We start from the raw sequence: 24793 nt of genomic DNA on the forward strand, positions 1-24793 counted from the left end.
ATAGAATAACTACATTTATTTTACTATTTGTACAATTTACATTTGTACATTAAACTAAAATAATACAATTTAGTAGGGCTATCAAATACATCACCGATCAAAGAGCAGAAGAGATCGATGTTTGAGAACATTATGTCAACTTAAAAATAAATAAAGAGCTGAGTACAACCCAAATGACCACAGGAGGGCGATACGTCTACACCAACCGGAAGCAGATATCTGGATGACGTATAGCTTGGTGGACCAATAGCGACGCTTCCACGTCTTTTCGAATTGAAATCCAGAGCGGTTGTAGTTGACGGGAGTACTACGAAAGGTTTGTTTACATGTTCTACTTGACTTGTTTGAAATATTGGTGATGGTTGAACATTATTTTTCTTCCATATATTTCAGAAAATAATTCTCTTGTTATTCTACCGGAGTCGATGTTCGAAATTAGTGGCGTATTGTACTTTGCTTATGGCTTGTCTTAAACATGTCATGGGACGTCAAATAATTCAACTGGATATCTAATAACACGCCTATCATAAGGTTGATGCTTGTGAATTAACTTCTGCCACTGGGGTAGCTAAACGTTTAAGTGTGCTGCTTTATTGTAGATAGCAAGACGCAATATTATAGAGTCAACAATCGTAAGCAGCATGTTGACAGTTTGATGGCTGCTTGCTTATCGTGTAACTAGTTTCGTAAGTTAACTAGCAAACAGTTACTGGATAACTACATAATTCAGAGTGTATGTTCTTTCTGTTTTTAGGGAAATGCTATTTTTAAGTGTAGCTTTAAGCTTAGGTAATGATGGTAGTAGTCCTGAGTATTACTGAGATAAAAAAGGGTTCACCCGTAGACAGTAAGACTGATCCGTAGACAGTAAGACTGCAGCATTTTATACTGATAAAATTGAAGGCATCAGACACGCCATTAATATTTCAACTTCAAACAAAAATGTTGGGACTACAACCCTGTTCAGGCAAAAGTAACGTGACAATGATGACATGCTTTAATGTCATAGACTCTAGAACTCTTGTGGAAACATTGACAAAACTAAAGCCATCCACCTGTTGCCTTGATACTTTACCTACCAACCTCTTAAAGAATGTTTTTGACTCCCTAGCAATAGACATATTGCAAATAGTTAACAACTCCTATCAGGCAATTTCCCAAAAGCCTTAAATTGCAGTTATTAAACCCCTTTTTAAAAAGCGGAGCCTTGATGCCTCTATTATTAACAACCACAGAACAATATCAAATCTACCCTTCATAAGTCAAATCATTGAGAAAGTTGTCCTCCAGCAACTTAATCACCTCCTGGCATCAACTGGTTGCTATGACACCTTCCAATCAGGGTTTCGACCCCTACACAGCCCAGAGACTGCCCTTATTAAAGTTGTAAGCGACATCCGTCTTAACACAGACTCTGGCAAAACCTCAATACTAATGCTACTAGACCTCAGTGCTGCATTCGACACTGTAGTGCAGACCATACAATACTTTTGGACAGGTTAGAAAACTGGGTGGGGCTTTCAGGCACAGTCTTAATTGGTTTAGGTCCTACCTACAAAATAGGAACTACTTTGTTTCCATTGGCGACTTTGTATTGGAATCAACCAACGTGACATGTGGAGTAGTCCCACAAGTTTCGATCATGGGACCCTCTTTATTCAACCTCTACATGCTCCCACTAGGGCAAATCATGCAAAATAACAATATTCACCATCATTGCTATGCCGATGACACGCAAATCTATGTTTCGCTATCACCAAATGACTATCGTCCCATAGATCCGCTGTGCCAGTGCATCGAGCAAGTCAAAGACTGGATGTGCCGAAATTTCCTTCAACTAAATGAGGACAAAACCGAGATAATTGTATTTGGCACTAAAACGGAAAGGCTTAAAGTAACCCAACACCTTCACTCTCTGTCCCTGAAAACCTCAATCAAAGCCAGAAATCTAGGGGTTATCATGGAATCGGATTAACATTTCGACAGTCACATCAAATAAGTTACAAAATCTGCATATTATCACCTTTAAAAATGTAGCAAGACTTGGAGGGCTCATGTCAACCGAAGACTTACAAAAATCCTTTCATGACTTTATCACTAGTAAGCTTGATTACTGCAATGGTCTCCTTACAGGTCTCCCAAAACAAACTCGGAGGAAGCTTCAGCTTGTTCAGAATTCTGCTGCTAGAGTTCTAACAAAGACCAAAAAATGTGAACATATTACACCAATTCTTAAATCGTTACATTGGCTTCCTGTAGGTCAGGGAATTGATTTTAAAATCATGTTGCTAACCTATAAATCCCTACATGGTTTGGGGCCAAAATATTTAACTGATATGATTCCACTACATAAGCCTTCTAGACCACTAAGATCTTCTGAGACCAATCTGTTAATTATCCCCAGAGTAAACACGAAACATGTGAAAGCAGGATTTAGTTACTATGCAACAAATAACTGGAATATACTCCCTGAGGATTTAAGATTTGCCCCAACACAGTCTTTTAAAACAAGACTGAAGACTTTTATGTTTGCTTTAGCTTTCTGCTAAATCTTAAATACATTGCACTTTAAAAAAAGAAGGCCTTTATTTTCTACACATTGCACTTTCTAAAATGCTTTTTTAACTTTGCCTTTATTTTCTATTTATTTTAATATTTTTTTGCATGTTTTCTTTTCTATTAATTAATTTTAAATGAATTTTATTGTACAACAATGTTTATATGTGAAGCACTTTGAGTCTGCCTTGTGTATGAAAAGTGCTAGATAAATAAAGTTGCCTTGCCTAATGTAACTGTTTTTCTTTTTTGTAGACGCAGAGCCAGATTCGCTCAACCATCAAAAGATTCAACCCTCGTTAGAATGTCAGAATCAAGCGGGGTGGAGTTGGTGAGGATTATCTCTTGGTCTTCACATTGGTGTGTCTACTTTAACGTTGGTATGTATTTAAAGTGATTTTGTGTTTATATTTCCTCATTAGAAACCCCTCAGACCGGGGGTGCGTGCTCCTTTAAGAAGTCTGGAGAATGACCTTCAACAAATGCAATCAACTCCATCGTCTAAACCCCATTCCAGATTACCAGCCATTGGTGATGTTTCGGATACCACGGTTAGTCTTACATACCACTATACTGCATGTTTCTTTAATAAGTCTTTCAAGTTTATCTAGCTATTTTAACTGTTTTTTTTTAGCTGTTTTTAACCCACCACTCATTCTAATCAACAGGTGGATGTCCCAAACCAACCAGGCAATAAAAAAAGCAACAGGTCCTTCAATCTTGTAGATGGGTGTTCGATACTTAATGCCTCTACTGCCTGCAGTGGCGACATAACCTTCAAATCGTTCGCCTGTATGGACGGTGATATGGAGATTTTGGATTACTCGGATGCATCAGAAGATAGCATTGTTCTACCAACACACCAGCCTTCTAAAAGTTGGATACAAGGGGATCTGACCATCTCTGAAAGCATAATAATCAATGAATCGGGGAGCAAACATATTGACCATGCCTACGTTAACCCAGAGGAGGGCAATAGTGTGGTGATGAAACACGCTGTACTTGAGGAACAGGTCGATTCACTGACTGAACTTTCAAACTCAATCCCAAGCGGGGCATCCAAAAACATGAATGCCCAGCAAGAACCCACTCTGGTTAATGGGTGCAGAGAAGCTGAATGTGATATCACTTATAAGTCCTTTATCTGTGATGGGGGTGAAGTGGAGATTCTGGATGCCACCGCACATCCGTTGAATATGACAATCCCTTTACCCAAGGAAGAGCTTGAATACCAGCATCCCGGGGATGAGTTCATTATGAGCATTGTGGGAGAGGACTCTGGAGATCAAGATCACACCGATCATCCGTACAGTAGCAAAGAATGTGGATTTTCTTGCTCTATCGAACAAAGCCCTAAACTTAGAGATGGACCTACGGATATCACATTGAGATCTTTTGTCTGCACCGGAGGAGAGGTCGAGCTTTCAGACACCACTACAGTTGCAGAGCAGACAATTCCAGTACCTTCGGTTCAGCTCGACATCAGCAATTATTTGGGCAAAGATGAAAGCAGAATAAACCAAAGCGAATTGGCAGCCAATCAAATCATTGATCCATTTAAGGGTCATTTAGAGCACTGCTATTTTAATAATGACTTTCTCAACATTCCAAGTCCAAGCAGTGACCTTAAAGCACCCCAGGAGCCTCTTTCCAGCAGCGCTGAAGCTCCTCAGCTGGACGAGCATGACAGTGTAACTGATGGTGGCAAATCCACTGGGCCATTTGAATCCCTAAGAGATACAGCCGCTGATGTCAACTCTACAGAGGCCTTCATCCTGTTGGAGAAGCCTTTGCCTCTGTCGGAAGATCCTGCAGAGTTTAGCCCGACCTCCTACAACGACTTTAGAGCCGTTAGCATTGTAGAGAGTCACGATCCAGACTCACAACATCAACAACCCTGTGCTTTGAAAAGGGATGAATCCATTGAAGCCGCAGCTGCGAATGATGCTGTAATAACTGTTGCTAACATCCAGCAACTGCAAGATGTTTCCCAGACTGTCTTGTCCCCCGTTGAAGTGATTGCTGCCGGATACTGCTCTGAATTTCTGGCGGAAATTTCTCTCCTGGATAGGGAGAGTCTGGTTGAGAAGATGCCCTACGCGGTGCCCCTCATGGGGCCCTTAGAGAGCCCCATATCCCGGCCCCTCTTCAACTCCACCGCCCTACGCACCAGGTACCTCGCCACTCCCCGTGTCAGCCGGCACAGGGAGGTGCCAGAGCAATTACCGCCGGCCAGAGGCAGCGTGGTGGCGGCGGCGGCAGGGCCCGCGTCCCAGGAGTTGAGGGGTCTCCCGGACCCCCCCCTGATCCCCGACGGGTCCCTGCAGCAGCAGCTCCGCCAGATGGCTGAATACCTTCTCTTGGCTTCGGGGAAGATGTCCACAGAGTCTGCTCCTTTTGCCCTGGCCGCCATCGCTCCACCAGCGGTTGAGTCCCACAGCATCTGCGTGGGAACCTCTCCTGTGAAGTGGGTCGACCGCTGCTTCAACACGTCTGGACAGTTTGTGAGGAAGAGGGAGATCTCTGTGGCGGACGGCTGCACCGCTACTGACCCTCTTCTGTGGAAGTGAGTTATTATTACCTCCAAGGTTCTTCCGTTTTTTCTTCAGCTTTATTACATAATGACCGTATTACCATTACTTCATACACGCATGTGGGCAGTTGCTAGGGTGTTTCACTCTTAGTGAAAGGTTCTAGGTTGGATCTCCGAGTCAATAGTCAATCATCGTTGCGAGCAAGTTTATCACATTGAGCCAAACCTGCTCCTTAATGACATGTTGGCTGTAAACCGTTGTCGATCAAATGTGTGTTCATTCCAAAAGGCCAGAAAGACAATTTTGCATTTTCTAGACAAGCATTGTGCGTTGTACCTGAATACGAATGTTCAATGTCAAAAATAAATCTGTCCTAGAAAAAGGGGTTCTATGTTAAAAAACACAATTCTTCAAAGGGGATTAGTTGACGACATCAATCATTTCCAAGAGGTGAAATCGTGGAGCTAACCTCGGGGGTTCCCCATAGCTTACAATGTCTTCTCCTCTCTCCGCCTGTCCCAGTGTGCCCCCAGGCAGTCTGGAGGGTCTGCCCAAGCAGGAGCTAGAGCAGCGGCTGAGGTCCCACATGATCAATGTGGAGGTCCTGTTGCAGCAACTGGACGCGTCCAGGGGACAGAAGAGCACCCCTGCTGGCCCTCCACCATCCCAGCTCAGGGACGTACTGGTGCAGACGGACCACACTGAACTCAACCAGGTAAGACCAGATATACCTCTGCACACGGGAACTTTAGGAAGTAGGGGTAAGGCTAAAGGAGGTACAAGCAAAGAGCAGGGGCCTGACCTTGACCTTCCAAGGAGGACCAAGATTATGTATTCTGAGGTTGCTGCCATATATCCTGCTTGTATATTCGCAATGGAAGGTCTCCTTCTAAGTTTACCTTTTTAACACTGGAGGAAGCATCATGTGGTGGTTCAGGTTCCTAGGTTCCAACCCAATGTCCTAGGTTGTAACCCCTAGTCACTGTAAATGAAGTGTTTGCTAACTAGTAACGTAGTGTACTTTATTTAAACGTGTTTTTTTTCTGCTAGACCTCAACGTACAGAGACCTCTACATGACCGCTCTGGGTCGAATCCAGGAGCTGGAGATGGACCAGAGTTCTCTCCAGAGTCTGATCCAAGCAGTGGAGAAGACCAAGATCACCGCGGTAACGTCCATTGAAATGACTATATTATTCTGTCTTGTATTGTCTTCATTCTTAAAAGTATTGTAGCCCTGTTCTGTTCTCTCTGACATCCTTCTTGGAGGCATAAAAGATACTTACACCAAAATTGTTGAGTTGTTTTTTTTATAAATGATATATTTTTTCAAATTGGATCTCTCTCTAAACTTTAATTTTGATGAGACGTCTTTTTCAATTTTTTCAAATGTTCACACCCACCCCGTAACCCACCTCCACGTCTGGTCTGGTTTGAGCTGCCCTCTCTAAGTGGTTCATTGTCCTCCGACAGGGTACGCTGAGTGCAGACACGGACACAGCCATCTCTACCATGAGGCAGATGGAGCAGGCTGTCAGGGAGGACCGCTGTGGTCTCCTAGCCCAGGTAGGCCCCCCCTCCGGCTCTCCCCTACTCTCCCCTGCCGTGCTTGGGGTTTTGCTAGGCGTGCGTACATTATGATAATCATGCAGTTCGCCGTTGGCCTGCATCGTATCACATGGTGCATGAATGAGCAGGGGCGCACAAAACGATATAACAACGTGTTATTGGTTGCCGATACAATATTTATTCTACAAGAAATGTAATTTGATATTAATGTAGTGTTTGATTTTGTGTCTGGTTTAACCTAGAATTTGTAACTTTCTGGTTCAGGTTTTATCTGTCCGTCTGTGTTATTTTTAAAATTTTTTCTTATTGCAGGATTGTTTTTATATGAAAGTGGCCCAACAGAACATAATGTAGCTGATGTGAATCCACTATAGGTGGATACACTGTAGCGTCCTCTGTAGGACCGTACCATTATTGTCTTTCACAAAGATAGCGCTTCCAGGCTTATATTCTTTCTTAAAAATTCTTCAAAAATAAATCCTCAGACACTCAACCCCAAACAAACACGTATCAAATGCGTAAATCTCTCATATTAAACTCTTTAATTCCCTCCCCTCCAGTATGGGCAGATGAAGGGTCTGTGTGGGAGGTTCATGGACAGCCAGGCCAGGCTGGCGCAGAAGGTACGAGATGCCCTGCAGGAGAGGGAGGACATGAGGAGACAGATGGACGAGGCCCTCAGCCACAAGGAAGCCGTAAGAAACGCTTTTCTTGTCCCTATTATTAAAGTTACGTCAGGGCTCCAGGACTCTGCCAGCTCTTCTTTTGGTATTCAGATAGATCTTTGTTTGCAGATATAAAAAGAGTTGGACCGTTGGTCCGGGATTTGTATTCACTTAATTGGACATCAGTGGTCTTTGTACATTTTCAGTGAAAATGGAGTCAACGTTGCAGACTATTTTTAAAACATGCATTATGTATAAAGCAATATTTTGTCTTATTAGAGAATCGTGAGCTTGACGGTTCACCTTTAAGGACAAACTGATGACGCTAACATGGTGTTTGGGGTGGTGTATCTATTGGCATTGACCGTACCAACTGATCAATCTAGAACAACTTGTGTGGCTTAGAATATCCAAATTAAACAAAATGTCTAAATGCAGACCCCAAGTGTGCGGCTTTCGGAAAGGTTTCTGCCTTCTTTACCGCTTTATGTATATCTTCTAAGCCTGGATACATCTTTATGTCTTGATTTTCATCTTCTAAGCCTGATTACACCCTTTTGTCTTGATATTCATCTTATAAACCTGGCTACATGTTTATGTTTTGATATTCTTCCTGTAAGCCTGATTCCATCTTCTTGGTACGTTTCCAGGCCTTCAGTGTGACGGAGCAGTTGCGGGTTCACTGTGCTCAGCAGATATCTGAGATGGAACAGAGTGTGGGCTGTCACCAAGAGCTCATGGAGGCCCTAAAGAAGACCTACCCAGAACAGGTAGACGCATGCACACCTGCAGACACGGGTACAGGCATTCACCGTGCCGTTACTCTTTCACCTCACCTGACTCGATCTGTTTGTGGCTTTGTGCAGGTGGCCTTAAACCACGCCTACGTGGAGACCCTCAGCAGCGCCTCCGGTCTGCTCTCGAGGACAACAAAGGAACAGGCCAGCCTGGCGGAGGAGGTAGGGTGGGAGAGTGTCCAATAAATACCTCCTTGGTTTTACTAGCTTTCTGGAGAACACTTGGCCTGATCTTGAAAAGTGCTTCATAATTAGAACTATTGGGACTGAATCCTGCTCGGATGAAGGGAGCAGGGTTTGAAGTTGCATGACGTCGTGAAGCTTGCTATTCATTACAAGTCGTCTACTTTTTGAGTACTGAATTTGTATGCCATGTATGTAAATATATCCACTGTAAGTCACAGCGGATAGAAGCGTCTTCTCAATGGTCTACTCGCTTTGAATACGGCAGCGATATCTAATTTGACTAAAGCCTTATAATACCGGATATACCCTGGTCATCGTCCCCTTGTCTTGCAGTTGGCCAGAGTGCGAAGCCTTCTGAAGAAGACGGTTCCTATGCTCTTGAAGCTGAATGAGAAGGCAGTGGACGCGCTGAGCGACCGGAACCAGCACCTGTTGGACAGAGACCAGGCCCTGGAGGAGATGCAGCAGGTACAGGCCTTGGCAGGCCCACCTCCACTGCCTTGTTTCTTGTTCATGGGTCAAGTAATGGGATGTTGCTCTGAACAGATCCAAGGCCCTGGGTTAAGTTATGGGTGGTTGGTCTCAACAGATCCAAGGCCCTGGGTTAGGTTATGGGTGGTTGGTCTCAACAGATCCAAGGCCCTGGGTTAGGTTATGGGTGGTTGGTCTCAACAGATCCAAGACCCTGGGTTAGGTTATGGGTGGTTGGTCTCAACAGATCCAAGACCCTGGGTTAGGTTATGGGTGGTTGGTCTCAACAGATCCAAGGCCCTGGGTTAGGTTATGGGTGGTTGGTCTCAACAGATCCAAGACCCTGGGTTAGGTTATGGGTGGTTGGTCTCAACAGATCCAAGACCCTGGGTTAGGTTATGGGTGGTTGGTCTCAACAGATCCAAGACCCTGGGTTTAGTTATGGGTGGTTGGTCTCAACAGATCCAGGGCCCTGGGTTTAACAATGGGTTGTTGGTCTCAGCAGATCCAAGGCCCATGTTTAGTAATGGGTTGTTGCTCTCGACAGATTCAGGAAGCGCAGCAGCAAGCTCATTTGGATCTCGAAGATGCCGACCAGCAGATTGGAGATCTGAAAATCCAGGCCACCATAATGAACTCAGGTGAGGTCTGAGCTCTAAACCCAGTTGGGGACCCCATACAGTATTTGACACGATATCATTGAACGTTAGCTAGGGCTGTGCACAGATACAATTTTGATTAGGTCAAATGGAAGCTAATGGTAAGGTTGAGAACAACACATCATCTATATTGAAGCAAAAACATTTAGCATGAAAATAATGATGGTATTAGCTCCAAGTGTACAAATCACCGGACACTATGACGTTACTATAGTTTTTTTTTTTGGTTATATTTGATCCACATCACACCTGGTGCTGAGAGGGAGCCCTCTTTAAAGGTGTGTCTGTGTGCCTCCAGAGCTGGGTGTGCTGCGGCAGAAGCTGAGTGAGGGGGAGGAGGAGCGTGCCTTGCTGGAAAGGAAGGTGTCAGAGCTCTCTGCCACCATCTCCTCCACCCTGGCCTCCTACACCTTTCTGGAGCAGTCCCTCATCTCGGAGAGCGCCATGTAAGATCCACCACCAATAGCACCTGATCTTTATCCTGACCTTACAGCAAGCCCTCGTCTGATTGGACAGGTCGGCCAACGTCAATACACACAACAGAGTATACGTTTGACTAGTTTAAGGGCTAGTTTTGAAGGCCTTATTCAATGGCTAGTAAATGTTCACTCTAAGATAGGGTCGTGAAATAGTGGAATGCTTACAGCCTTAAATGTATTACTGATTTACATTAGCACTGGTATGTTGCTGCATCTGATGTGTATACAAGTCTACAATGTCTAATACGCAACGCCTGCTCAATCATGATGTATTGTCTGCTGAATGGCTAAATGGTCAAATGGACTGGAGTATGACTAGAGAATAATGTTGTACTACTAACCCGAATATTAACTGCTGAAGGATAAGGAGTTACATTTTATTTCACTGCTTCTTAGGTTACAGCAGTCCAGGAAAGACCAGCAGCAGGCCGTAGACCAGGCAGACCAGTAAGTAATACCAACGGCCTCTGACCTGTCTGGCCTACCTGTCTCTACCATTATTCCGGATGGTCCCAAATGCCTTCATTTGCCAAGGTGTCTGCCGAAAAAACCCTCAATTTTCTCGTAGACGGTGGGCCGACGTTATGTCTGTGTGTTTCCTCTCCCAGGCTGGAGGCGCTGCTCGGCCCGTCGGAGCAGCGGGTTGGTGAGCTGAGCCGGGCCCTGGCCCACAGTGAGCAGCGGCTGGGGCTGCTGCAGGCCCACTGCCAGACCCAGGCCCAGCAGCTCCAGCTGCTGGAGGACACCTGCACCCAGCTCTCCTCCGCCAGGGAGATGAACGAGGTGAGGCCCCTGGAGCTCTGGGTCAGACACACATTGCGTCCACCTGGGTTTTCTATACGTTAACTCCAAAATTGACACATTAATAGACTTAATATTTCCGGCATTGCCGTGATACAGAAGTTTTGGCAAACAATTATTTTAAGTTATTTTTGCACTTTTTAGGTTATATCTTCATTATTATGCATGTAACTTTATTATTAGTTGCATGCAAGAAATGTGATGTAAAAGCATTCCGTGGGTTTGAAATGTTTCACTTCCAAGTGTATGTAGATGAGTCCTTGTCATGTTTTAACGTTTAACAAGATGTACACACTCAAGACTAGGATGGTGTGTGGTGCTTCTCAGTTTCTGCAGATGGAGAACGAGGCGGTACGGGAGCAGACTGTGGAGATCGAAGAGCTGTACCAAGCCAGCCTGCAAGGCCTCCGGGAGAGGAACAACCAGTGTGAGGACCTGAAAGGGGCCGTCAGTCGACTTCAGTAAGCTTCACTTCCTTCAGTAACATTTTGGGTTCGGGGGAGTAACTAAAGTACAATCGATCTAACTGCAGAGACAGCAACATGCCTTCTTTAAATTATTCTGGTATCTAGCTCCAATCAGTGCCTTGTGTGCTCACCTGGTACCAATACTAACGAATTAATGCCAAAAATGAGTCTGCAGGGACCATTTTGGTCGATAACCACTTTGTGTGTGTGTGTCTGGTACAGGCTGGAGAAGGCCTCGGTCGAGGCCGAGCTAGAGGCCACGAGGTCCAGAGCCTCCCACGCGCAGCAGAGCCTGGGAGAGCAGCTGGTCCAGGGGGTCACCTCCCTCACTGTGCAGCTCCACACGCTGAAGGGCCTGACCCACAGCCTCCACGTGGCTCTGGGAGAGCAGGTAACACCACCACCATACAGTCCCAAGCACTGCTCGCTGATACCGCTGACGTGTTCCACTATCCATACTATCCGTACTTACTAGCCTAAGTTTGAGTACGTAGGGCGTTCCGATTCAGATCGGGCGAAAATAGGTGTACTGAAAGGACCCGGATGGTGTACTCAAAACGGTCAAATCGCGAAGTGTGTGGCGATGTATACTTTTCGTACTCAACGGCAGCCATCTTAGCTACGTAGCGGAAGAGGGCGGAGCCAGGCTGAGCCGAAGTCTGCGCACGTAAGGAATTATAACTAAAGATGCTTTACATGGAACATAGCAAACCAAGCAAAGCAATTTAAAAGAGAGAGATAGGAGAGTGGGGGGGATGTAAGCGCAACGGAATCGGTGGGGTTCCAGGGCCTTTGTGAAGCTGAAAAGGGTGTTTGCTTGGCAGAGGGGGTCTTCAGGCGAGCGCGCCAGAGGAGGGGGACGGCTGCAGCAGCAGCAGCACGGTCACCCAGGTCCAGGTGGTGGACCTCGGGGAGGTGTTGGGAGGGTTATAGGTTCTATGGAGAAAAGCGTTCACCACATTGCCCAATATAAGCGTTCACCTTGAGGGTGTGCCTCTGTCTCGCAGTACTCCGAGCCCGGTGCGGAGGCAGCTTCCCGAGCCACGACCCCGGGACCAGGCAGGAGCGCCTTCATAGACCGCATCATGGTGGCACTGGGCGCTGAGAAGGAGAAGCAGAAGGAGAAGCCGAAGGAGAAGGAGGAGGAGGAGGAGGAGGAGGAGGAGGAGGAACGAGGTCTGGGGGCGCTGTGGTCACATTGAATGTGTGTCGGGACAATTATATTGACTGCTATGATGTGTTTTGTTTGAAAAACGAACACAAAAAGTATGGTAAGGCCATAGAATTTAAAATGTGACAAGTAGAGATGTAGGCATGTAAACATAAGATCTACGTCACATAAATCCCATAAACCGGTTCAAATGCAGGGATATGGCCCATTGAATTGAAGCATGAAATATAGAGTAATCCGTCTCTCCTTCTCCTCTTCAGACAATCAGCCTGAGTTCGAAGGGTTGCTCAGCAAAACCAGTGCCTTCACACGCATCACGCCCGCCGTCACGCCCAAGAAGATCCAGAGGTTGGAGGTGGAGGAGGAGGAGACGGAGCTGGGGAGCTTCGGCTTGCCTGAGCTGCTGCTGGAGCTGTCCAGCACAGTCACTGAGCTGGCCTCCACCCTGGCCACCACACGGCAGCGTAAAGACGATCAGCTGGAGGAGATGCACTCCACCATGTAGGTCCTCCTCTCCTCTTTCACTCACTTGAAGTCTACATCGAGAAGTACGAGTGAGAATTAAATCGAACCATGCAATCAAAGCTAGAAGCTCCAAAAAAAAGAAAGCGATCGTGCTGCACGATTGAAGCAAAATGTGGCCTTGCTTTCATAAGGCGTTGTTTGTCTTTATCTTGCTGCCCTGCTGGGTCTATTTAATGCCACGTCTGTTGTTCCAGCTGTGACCTGCAGAGGGAGCAGCAAGCTGCAGCCAGCAAACACTGTGACGAGGTGGTGCAGCTGACCAATCAGCTGAGCCGTCTCAGCGGTCAGGTGGAGAAGGGCCAACTGGCACAGCAGGACGAAACTCAGGTACGGGTAGAACTAGTACACTGATGAACCTGTTTGATGGGGTCAACGAGGCCCGAGAGACTCTCGATATACAAGGCCGAGAACCTTGTAAGAAACACAAACAGGTAACACAGGGAAACAAGTGACGCAAACAAGTGACAAGGCTGTAACACCAACTGGTAACACAAACAAGTCACAAAAGTACTGCAAATCAATAGCACAAAAGCTCTTAAACCCCAGTGTCCTTTAGAAGCCCACATTGTAATTTGTATCATTATAACACCAAATATAATACATGATATACAGCATAGGGGCAGAATAGTCATTTTGGGTTCTATGTTTGACCACCTATGTCTGCATTACAAGATCTAAAAAGTATAGTATCTAAAAAGGAACAGGCTTCTATCCAAAGTGTAGCACATTAATAAAACCAGCTATCCATCCACTACAATGTCTGCCTCCTGGGCCTTACCTTACCACTGTACCATATTATTTTGATACCGATGATATTTGAGTTCCTGGTGTATCATTAGCCGCATGTGTTCTGGCTCCATTGACGGGGGACCAGGGATGAGGAGGGAGTTATTGCTATCAAACTCTGGTAGCCTTTCTGAAGCCCCACCTAGCCAGGGTGGACGGCTTCATGGCAGTGCCAACAGGCTTTCTTTGACCGGTCACTGATGCTTGGACACCAGGGGGCCCATCATTTTAGGTGATGGTGGCTTTGCCAACTGTTTGTGAGCATAGTGGAAGACATGGCCTGCTAGGAAAGGTTGTTTTAATGGAGTTATTTTTGGACAGTAAACACTGTACAGTAAGGGGGGTGTGTGTGTGTGTGTGTGTGTGTGTGTGTGTGTGTGTGTGTGTGTGTGTGTGTGTGTGTGTGTGTGTGTGTGTACTATATGAGATGAGGGCAACGGGGTTATAGACCATTAAACAGGGACTCCGCTATTCCCTTAGATCAAAACGTACATGGTTTAATTAAACAAATGGTCCGCTTTTGGGGCTTCCACGATTTGCACGGGTTTGCAAAATATATGCAAGGTGGAGATGGAATTAGTATGTGCAATGCGACACCATGCCAGTAGGAGGCGGCATTTCACCAGCTACAGGATAATAACCGGGTGTGGAAGAGACGTACCGGTACTTCTTAAAAGAGATGTATACTTGTTGGAGCTATGCAGTCGTAAGATTTAATTGTAAAATATTTATTTTATTTGTTTGCTTAATATAAAATAATAAAATTATTTTACGTCTCATTTGTATTATAAATTAAAGTTAATTTGAGTTTATTTATGCTTTTGTTTTGAAATTATTACTAGCCTATATATAGAGGTAGACGGGCATAGGTAAGACAGGCACTGGGAAGGGTCATGTTTTTTTTTACCAGCTGTACGAGAGAGACAAAGGAGATGAGGCGGCCAGTTCCCACTGTTGCACATTTGTTTTGTTTGCTTGGAAGATCGGAAAATAAACCTTCAGAAACCCAAATTCACGATTGGACAGTTGACTCTGAAGATTCGTCCCCCTGGTGCCTCAGTGGCTATTTTGATTACGTTGCTTTGTTTGATTTCTTAATTTTCGAGTTATTGTTTTATTGAGGACAAATCGCCACTACAATACTTGACACTCTTTTGTGGAACTGTCATCAAGTCATCATCTCTTCCGTCTCCCTTTCTCCGCTGACAGGAGTTACGTCACATGCTGCAGCAGTCGCAGGTGGAGTCGTGGGCCCTGAGGGACGAGCTGCGGAAAGGGGGCTCCGGATCTGACGGCACGCCACACTTCATGGAGCAGAAGATCCAGCTCCTCCAGGAGGTACCGTCTCCACCCATGCTTATATCGATGGTCGACAGATACAGGCTTTATTTAGAAAAACCAAACCACGACGTTCAGATCACTGGGATTTCTTTTGAAAGTCGAGGTTGTATGGGAATACAAGTTGATGTTAATATTCACAAGAAATTGGTCTACGCTCCTCTTTAATCTAATCTTCTCCTCTACATGTGACCCCCAGGTGGAGAGGCTGAAGGGGGGTCTGATGCAGTCTGAGCAGGCCAGGACCAAGCTCCTGGAGAAGGCGAAAAGACACGTAAGGCCACGCGCTGTTTACCAGATGGTCTGAATCGCCTTCCAGCAAGACTGGCCTTTCCTTAAGGTGTATTGTTATAGCTTCATTGTGTTTTTCGTGTTTTTAATTTCCCCTAGAAAATGGTCTACCTAAAAAACGAGCAAAAGATGGAGGAAGAACTAGGAATGCTGGACAACATGGTGGAAACGGCTCGAAAGGTACCTGCACTTATTCATATAGATGTAGAGTCATCATCACATGATCATGAATCGTCCCATGCTAACGGAGGCCTGTGCTCCTTTGTCTCCACACAGACCTTGAAGTCCATCCCAGATGTGGTGCAGAACTATGAGGAGCTCCGAAAGCTTCAGGATTTAATCAGTTGATTTGTAATATTTATTGTATTTTGTTCGCTTCTGTAGCCCTTTCCTTTCTTTTTCAGACCTGTTGGTATTGTTCTGTTTTGTATTAAAATTCCAATTTTTTTAACCTGTTCTTTTCCTTTTTCTAAAAAATAACATGTTTATGTTTGATGTTTATGTGCATCTTTCGTGTTGGAGTATGGCTTTCCAAACTTTTTGTACAAGTTTAATAAATTATCAACTTCGCCATGAGGGTTATTAAGGTTTATTTTTCATGAATATATTTAAATATGTGCCATACCCTAAGTAGAGACAAAGTATACAATGTGTAAGCTAAATATTTTATTAAAATGCTACTTAAAATACTAATAATTTGTGGTCTTAAAAAGAAAAAATACAATTAGTTAAAAGCAGTTTTAGCCCTATGTAATCGTAATAATTTCTATAAGTGGTTGCAGGAATTGTCTTAATAAAAAATAAACGAAATACAGGCACTTATTAGGCCTTATTTTATTCGATTTTTTTTTTTTATAAATGTTTGTCTAAAAGCCCCACCACTTTGACATTGACCATGAAGTTGTCACAATAAACTTAATCAACCTTTCTACATTTATTATCCTTTCTTCCAAATTTGTAAGTGATATTTTTCGTTATTTGGGACCCTCCCTGTAGCCTACTCGTGTTCTTTTCTTTAGACTGCACGGTACGGTAGGCCCTTGGTTAATCTATTTCCTGAAGACCCACCTGGTCCTGCCATTTGTTTGATCAAAGCTCCTTTTCTAAACATTACAGACGTCATGGAAAAAAATTATATAAAATCACGATAAACTGGTCTCCGTTTGAAGGATAAACTAGAGTAGCCTACAAACTACAATTAAAAGCGCAGCGAGCGGTGTGATTCTATCACAGACAAAAACTTAACATTAGCCTACTCATTCTCAAACGCATCGTTAAAATATTTATAATGATAACATGCCTACTACATGCACATCAATTGTAATAGTTGCAAGTGAACAGGTTTTGTTGGTTGGTGGGTTTGCGCGGTGGCTATACAGGAGCAGCTCGTGAGTGCTGTGGAGATGTCTAGCCGTGATATGGAGCCGGCCAGTGACTGACGTCAGCGTGGTTTCAGGAGACTCTTGAAATGCGCCGGAGCAGAAACGGAGAGAGCGCAAACATAAGTAAAACAAAGCCCAAAGTCCTAATATTTCCGAAGTTCTCTTCCTCCGTTAATCATTGTGCCTACTGCAAAATTCAACAAGTAATTTAGACAAAACGATCCGAGTTAAAATGAACGCAATACAAATAAAAACATAAAATAACGAAAATAAAGTTGCAATATATTTATTTGTGCTTTACGAAATATTTTCAAGTGGGAGCACATAACCGGTGCGTTTTTGAGCTAAAAGGTATGCAAAATTCGAAGCAAAAATAGTTTAATTCCGCATTTATACACAGCAATCTGCCGACCAAATACATGCACACGTAGGCCTATCGCTAACCTTGCTCAAAGCAACCCTTTATTGAAAAGTGGTAAGCATAATTTATGCTACCATATTTCACTTCAATAAAACTATTACAAATCGAATTCCACTCAACTAAAGGCCTATTGGACCTCTCCTTTGACAGTGCTTTAATTCCTCCTAGTCCCTCTGAAGGCCAATTTTAAAGTGGCTCTCATACAAATATCGTAAAAAATAGGCCTATTTTAACGTGTCATTATTTTTTCTATTTATCAACTTGGTCTGAAGACACAAAATAACAAAACACAACTACATTTACAGTCCCGAAATGTCACATTCTTTTTTTTCTAAGGTTTTAAGTCCTTGATAATAACAACTATCTCCATTAAAGTCTTTCCCATTGTTTGGGGGCCCAAAGTCTCAAATAGCCGACACAAACCTTTCCATGTTCCCCGGGTACGTGTGTCTTAGGTAGCCCCCGGTGTTAGCCATGGGTCCCTGGGCCCCGTTGTACTGGGAGAAGGAGCCCAGGTGTACCGGGGACACCCTGCCGTAATGGTCCATCGAGTCCATCGACCGCCCCACCATCCCGTACCCCTGTCCGTGCCCCTGTCCGTGCCCCTGTCCGTACGAGCTCTGGGCCCCGTGGGGGTGGTGGTGGTGGTGGTGGTGGTGGCTGGGGGGGCCGTACGGCCCGGAGTAGGGGAACCCTACGTGGGCGGACCCCCGGGATGACGGCGCAACCCCTCCGCAGGTTTGGCCCTGGAAGCCGGGCATCCCGGTGCCGCAGGGGCCCGACGTCAAGTTCTGGGGCCCCTCGGGGCTGTACCCGCCCCGGACAGCCTGCTGCTGCTGCTGCTGCTGCTGCTGCTGCTGCTGCTGCTGCTGCTGCTGCATGACCTCCGGTCCGATCAGGGTGTTGATGCTGAACATGCGGGCCTGAGCCGGGCCGAACCCGGGGGGCGACGGGGAGGGGTAGTAGGCGGAGGGCAGCTGCTGGCCGTAGGTGGGGCTGACTGCCATGTTGGGGTAGAGGCCGTTCCCGTACGCGGCCGTGCGGGTGATCTGCACCGGCGGGAAGACGGACGCCGTCTCGTGGACGTACGGCGAGTAGGTGGTGAAGTCGCAGCGCTTGAACCTCTTGCGGCGGCGCAGGAAGCTGCCGCTCTCGAACATATCCTCGGCGTTGGGGTCCAGCGCCCAGTAGTTGCCCTTGCCCGGCCGGCCGGGCTCCCGCGGGATCTTGATGAAGCAGTCGTTGAGCGTCAGGTTGTGGCGGATGGAGTTCTGCCACTTCTTGGAGTTGTCCTTGTAGAAGGGGAAGCGCTCCGTGATGAACTTGTAGATGCCGCCTAAAGTGAGCTTCCGGTCGGGCGAGTTGGCGATCGCCATGGAGATGAGGGCGATGTAGCTGTAGGGGGGCTTGCCGCGCTGCAGGGGCCTCTTCCTCCGCCGGCCCCCCCTGGGCTGGTCCTCGCCCTGGTCGGCGCCGCCGCCGTCCGGGGGCTGGGAGATCTCCTTGGGAGACTCCTTCTCGAGCTTCACCACCATGGGCATGGTCATGGAGGGTCCTCGACGCCTTCAGGAGGAAAACAACAACAGAAGGTTGGCTTTATAGTGGATAAAGTCATCAGAGGAAACAGCCGCTCTCACCGCCAACCTTTCTTAGCTAAATACTTCAACGCCAATTTTTTGTTACAGAGACCAGAAGTTGTACACACAATATTTGTTGTTTGTTCACTTTGCAAATAACTCACCTGTCCTCGAGCACGAGATAAGAAATCAGCCCGAGTCGGTCGTCTTTCCCAAGCGACGGACGGATTATTCCTTGAGTAGGTCTGCGTGTGAGTGTGTGTGTGTTTGGGAGTTTGTGTGTGTGTGTGTGTGTGTGTGTGAGAGGAGTCGAGGTGACTCAATGTTCCTCGGCCGGGGTTTTGTTGCGAGTGCGAGCCTCCTCTGGTAACCTGAAGACTCAGTCGTTGGCTGAGTGCTGCTGAGGGGCCACACCTCCACCTGAACGCATCACTTGCTCCTCACATACCTGCGCTCATAAGGATCTATTGAACCTATGGATTCTATCTATTGACGTTCAGAAAGTACTCTTTATTATGTGATGGAACGTGTTCCTTCTCTCTGTCAATTTTGCGTGTATATACTGTGTATTCATAATATTTATGCAATGTAATTATCTAAGTACAGGTACTAAACACTCCTACCTCGCAATGGTTTGAAAAGGAATTATGTATATTACCTAAAACATACTCGTGCTTTTTTGTTTTTAGGTCAGGATTATATAATTAAGCCTTGGTCATGCAATCTTGTTTTGGTCAAACTCCAAAAGACACACAACTTTATGTTACTATTCAAATCCTCTTCTTAAGCAGACCTCAGTTTATTTAAAAACCTCCAAAATGGGCCTTGCTGTTTTGTTGTTTAACACTAAAAGACCTCTTTAGCGGTAATGTAACCTAGATATTGTTATTGTTCCTTTTTTCCTTGTTTGTTTTGCACCAGTAGATGGCCCAGCCAGCTGCAGTAGCCAATGTAAATATCCAGACAAAGACTATCGTTATGCAAAGCGTTGGTCATCATCATTATCATCTCTCCTCGCCGCCAGATACATTACATTCTTAGTGGTCAATTTATTTATTTTTCTGACATAGTTTTGCCTAAATCTATTTATGTTTCTATATTTCTAAGTAATGTTGCTCATTTATTATGAAAGTTGTAGTTTATGCTTAAAAATTCAAACTAACAGTTCATATTTAAATGCAACATCTTCCATTCTTGCAGTAGGCTTCAAACCTAAAGGCCGACATTAGGCTTTGACCCAAACCAACACGTGCTGCAAATGCTGAAGGACTCTCTTACTCTCTCTGAAGAGGCCTTCAGCAGGAAGCACCGGCTCTCTGCTAACCTCCAGGAGAGACCCGGCCTCCAACCATCCTAAGCTCTTAAACAAACAGACAGAGAGAGCTGAACATGGCCGGCATGCTTACAGCGCTCAACACTCCGCCGGGTGTCAGAGTTAGTGCAAGCTGAGGGAGGGAGGGAGCCGCACAGACGGGGGTTAGGTCCCTCAGACAACAACCCCGATGAAAGCTTCACTCGCGCGGGGATGTTTGGAGCAGGGCTGGGTCCCTCCGAGGGCCTTGCCAATGACCGCTGTCAGCACCGGGGTGGAGCCCGCCCCGCCCTTCCCCCTGGATCTCCCCGTGTTTCCTCAGAGCTCTGGAATTCTCCGCTGGGTGAACCAAGAGTGGAGCTAGCCTTGTGTGAGGGTTTATTTAATGCATGTGTTTCCAAGAACAAGCCCGCGTTCAGTTTACATATCTCATCGATCTTGAAGGTTCAATGTGAGCCTTTGGAAGTTCCTAACCCCTAACCTTGACCCCCAAACCAATACCCTGGGCCTTCGCTAACTTGAGGCCTTACCAAAAACTCCAACCCTATCCCGACACTTAAACCCTAGTTTTATTCAATTTGATTCTATATGAATGGGTTCTGTGCCAGCCTTTGCTCGGTTCCCCATACCGCGGTTGTTCCAGGAGGTCTGGGTTCCTCGAAAGACATGCAGGTTAAGGAAGAACACAGTTAATCAATACAGTTCATGCTCAGCAAGCCCAGCAAAATAATACAACCAATATTGTTACAATAGGGTTACATTGATTTATCATTCATTAATATTAGTTAATGCAATAATAATAAATGACTAATAATTAACTAGCAGCTAATTAACATTTAACTTTCAGTAACACCATTACTTAAAGGTAATGGTGTTCATGCTAACTAAGCATTGCATTTCAAAATGATTTAATTGCTGTAGAGTTAACCCTTAAGTATATTTAGGGTTAAGGTACCCTAACCATAACTCACTTACCAATGCTAATGCTGTATAATCATGGTTATTACAGCATTAACTCATGTTAAGTATTACCAACATAATAACTTATTTTCCCTTATTTCACTGGATGATGGATTAATATGATTCTCCTAAAATCTCTGAAGACTTTGAGCACAATATTGCACTTTAAAAAACATTCATATGGAAGCTGAGACATTTGGCCTGAATATGGTCGAAAGCCAGGTCCATTTATTTGATGGGTCATGATGACAGGCATGATAGACATATCATTTGCTCTGGACCTCACCCTGCGCTGAAGATTGCATGCTCGGTGGTCATGAACAATTAGACATGACTAATCTCCTGTATACACACAAGGTCTCCAGGGGCTGGGACCTGCCATAGTTTGGTTATGCCTCACGACTTGGCACCGCATAACGCAGTCATACACCATTGACAACTAATATTTACTTGTGATCCCGTTTTGTACTACTCTTGTTCGTGAGTTTTAAAAACAACCAACGTCGCTCGACGATGACCCTGTCCACACATTTTGGAGCGGGAAGTAACAGCACTATCTATTTGCGCTTGATATTCAACAGCAAATTTAGTTGTCGGGAAGAAGGAAATTACATACTAATTACACTTTCTGATAGAAAACAAACATACAATGTGTGTTTATGTCTCTTTGTAGCCTCTGCATCCATTGATGTAGACTTATGAAGGCTATTATATCTTTTGATTAGTGTGGTTGCAAGTGAACATTAATAACTTTTACTTAAAATGGAAATCTAAAAAATGAAAATCACTCTATCGCCCAATTAGATAACACAATGATGATAGAGCATATAACCAAAGGACAAAAAATCTAACAATAATAGCACTCACCCTAAAACGAACACCCTTAAAACATAACTCAAATAAGAAGCCCTAAACCTTCCCAAAAGCCAAACACTGTAACTAACCCTGAGATGAAAACCCTAACCCTGAAACCAAACCCTTGCCAAATACTAAACTCTTACCTAATCCCAAATAGTAAACCGTAGTCCTAAAACCAGACCCTAGGATAAAAAAACTAACCCCAAAACCTAACCCTAAGGTGAAACCCTAAACCTTAACCAATCCCAAGAAAGAAATACCAAACTCTAAAACCTAACCCTAAGAGGAAACCCTTAAACTAAAACCAAACCCAAACCAAAAACGAAGCACTTAAACCTAAACCAAATAGTAGGGCCTAACCCTAAATCAATCCCAGGAACCAAAAACCAAACCCTAAAACGTAACCCCAGGAGGAAAACCTAACCGTAAACCAAACCAACACCCTAATACCAAATCCTAAACCCTAACCCTAAAAAGGATCTTAAAAAAGGAATCATATTTCAAACATATTGTCAGCATTTTGGGAAGCCTCTTCCCAAAATGCCCTGGGTCGACGACACGCAGCTGTCCGTCACAGATGGGGCCCCGGAGAGGCAAATGAAGGCCGGCTCTGCAGAGTACAGCTGCCGCGCGACACGGCCAGGCGTACAGCAGCGGAGGCAAATGAGGTCAGATTTAATTTGTATCTCACATAGCCCTCTGGCCGCGGCAGAGAGAAACGGCTCTCTCCAAACAAAAGCAAACAAATAGATGCATTTGAATTTGGAACGCTTGACTTGAGAACGTTGGAGTGCTGGGACTTGTCGGGCGTTGTGTAAGGTGTATGGGCCGGCGGCAGCAGCAGCAGCACCGCACACATCACACCTGTGGAGATGGCCTGTGGTCAGGGCCGGTACGCAGATGGGTTTAATGGGACACTATTAACTCATAATGGAGGGAGGAAAGCACTGCCCCTTGGTCTGTGGTGAATCCACCTGGTTATCACAGGCAACAAGGAGAATTACTCATTGTAAACCTTTTGAAAATGGTTTGGACTACATGGCTTTCACTTGACAATGTGTGCATGTAGTTGTTTGTGTGTTTGCTTGTGTGTCAATGGGTTTGCTTGTTTGAATAAGTGGGTGTGTTACTATGTATTTGTGTCTGTTTTCATGTTTGCGTCAACATGTATCTACATGCAGTTGCTTGTCTATGTGTGTGTGTGTGTGTGTGTGTGTGTGTGTGTGTGTGTGTGTGTGTGTGTGTGCGTGTGTGTGTGTGTGTGTGTGTGTGTGTGTGTGTGTGTGTGTGTGTGTGTGTGTGCGTGTGTGTGTGTGCGTGTGTGTGTGTGTGTGTATGTGTGTGTGAGTATGTATGTGTGTGTGTAATGTGTGTGTCTACGTGTATCGACGTGCATGTGTGTGTGCGTGAGTGTGTGTGTGTGCATGTGTGTGTGTGTGTGTGTGTGTGCGTGCGTGCGTGTGTGTGTGTGTGTGTGTAGTGTGTGTCTACGTGTATCGACGTGCATGTGAGTGTGTCTATGTGTTTGCTTTTGTTTGTATTAGCAGAGTCAGAGGCTTGGGGAGGATGCAAAGCGTTGACGGTTGACTGGCTCCTAACCTGGGCCAGTTTACATAACTGAAGCACTGTGCTGGGTAGCAACGCCGCCGTTAAATCTCTCTCTCTCTCTGGGGCTTTGGGTCTCTCTCCCTCCTTATCTCTCCCCCCCCCCCCCTCTCTGGTTCTCCGTCTCCTTCTCTGGGTCTCTCTGACTCTGTCTCTCCTTCTCTGGTTCTCCGTCTCCTTCTCTGGGTCTCTCTGACTCTGTCTCTCCTTCTCTGGTTCTCCGTCTCCTTCTCTGGGTCTCTCTGACTCTGTCTCTTCTTCTCTGGGTCTCTCTGACTCTGTCTCTTCTTCTCTGGGTCTCTCTGACTCTGTCTCTCCTTCTCTGGGTCTCTCTGACTCTGTCTCTTCTTCTCTGGGTCTCTCTGACTCTGTCTCTTCTTCTCTGGGTCTCTCTGACTCTGTCTCTTCTTCTCTGGGTCTCTCTGACTCTGTCTCTTCTTCTCTGGGTCTCTCTACATCTCTTTCTGTCGCTGATTGTCAACATAACCGTGTCATGTGTTTAGGGGCATATCCTGGATGAACAGAGTAAATGGCTTCCTCATTGTTTATGTCAACATATCCTTCAGTATCAATTGTTTTGTTTCCAAAAACCACAGCTACGCATACCTGCCTCTTAAATAAACTAGTGGTTGAGATAAAGATGACTACAAATTACTGTTATCATTACAATGACTATCATAATGAACTTCTACGGTTGACACAGCTGAAACAAATCAAGGTAAACTATGTATGGAGGGAGCGGATCAAATGGTTCAAACTGTTTTTTACTGGCTGTTTAAACACAAAAGCAAATACCTTCTGAATGTAATTATCTATGAGTGGGGCTGGACAACAGGTTGTGTATGTAAGGCTTAACATGCAAGTATGAAAAAGTTATGTTTGTCTCTTATTTACACACACACACACACACACACACACACACACACACACACACACACACACACACACACACACACACACACACACACACACACACACACACACACACACCCACCCACATAAATACATACATACATACATACATACATGCATACATATACATATATATACATATATATATATATATATATATATATATATGCATATATATATTCTTTTACAGTTTTTCTCAGTCGCTTTGGTACATTTCTCAGATCAGAATTGAAATTCTCAAAAATACTTGTTCAATCTTCACATCCTAGTGTGTCACTTGTGAACATCAAAAAAGCAGTTTTTCATTTCTTTGGCCAAGTTGCAAATGCTTTGGTACATTCATGCAAATGATTATGTACAATTCTCTGCTCTTTCCTACATTATCAATTGCTTGTCATGTTGATCAAAATGTATTGTAATGGGTCTCTAATAGTCTCACCCCCACAACATTTAGGCATTAGTTCATTGCATAA

At 45.0% G+C, this 24793-nt stretch overlaps 2 protein-coding genes across 5 annotated transcripts; one reads left to right on the forward strand and one right to left on the reverse strand.

The window, feature by feature from the left end:
* Window positions 1–229: 229 nt before the first annotated feature.
* spag5 (sperm associated antigen 5) lies at window positions 230–15744 on the forward strand. 4 transcript variants are annotated; one of them, XM_060047530.1, is made up of 24 exons: window positions 230–316; window positions 2818–2887; window positions 2979–3107; window positions 3225–5122; window positions 5613–5805; window positions 6141–6257; window positions 6562–6654; window positions 7218–7352; window positions 7973–8092; window positions 8189–8281; window positions 8639–8773; window positions 9324–9417; window positions 9734–9881; window positions 10311–10361; window positions 10523–10697; window positions 11043–11176; window positions 11405–11573; window positions 12190–12358; window positions 12614–12854; window positions 13073–13205; window positions 14874–15002; window positions 15202–15276; window positions 15393–15473; window positions 15570–15744. In XM_060047530.1, exons 2-24 carry the CDS (start codon window positions 2861–2863, stop codon window positions 15639–15641), a joined length of 4611 nt encoding a protein of 1536 aa, XP_059903513.1. In that variant the 5' UTR covers window positions 230–316; window positions 2818–2860; the 3' UTR covers window positions 15642–15744. The 4 variants fall into 4 exon arrangements, 3 of the variants coding, with proteins under 3 accessions (XP_059903513.1, XP_059903512.1, XP_059903514.1); XM_060047529.1 differs by having other exon boundaries at window positions 249–316; window positions 2812–2887; XM_060047531.1 differs by having other exon boundaries at window positions 251–316; window positions 2824–2887.
* A 1201-nt stretch (window positions 15745–16945) lies between these two features.
* foxe1 (forkhead box E1) lies at window positions 16946–20221 on the reverse strand. Its single transcript, XM_060047544.1, has 2 exons — window positions 18838–20221; window positions 16946–18659 (listed from the first exon to the last, which is right to left on the reverse strand). Exon 2 carries the CDS (start codon window positions 18641–18643, stop codon window positions 17501–17503), a length of 1143 nt encoding a protein of 380 aa, XP_059903527.1. The 5' UTR covers window positions 18644–18659; window positions 18838–20221; the 3' UTR covers window positions 16946–17500.
* Window positions 20222–24793: the final 4572 nt, after the last annotated feature.

The sequence above is a fragment of the Gadus macrocephalus genome, chromosome 3 (genome assembly GCF_031168955.1).
Source record: "Gadus macrocephalus chromosome 3, ASM3116895v1".
Taxonomy (NCBI): domain Eukaryota; kingdom Metazoa; phylum Chordata; class Actinopteri; order Gadiformes; family Gadidae; genus Gadus; species Gadus macrocephalus.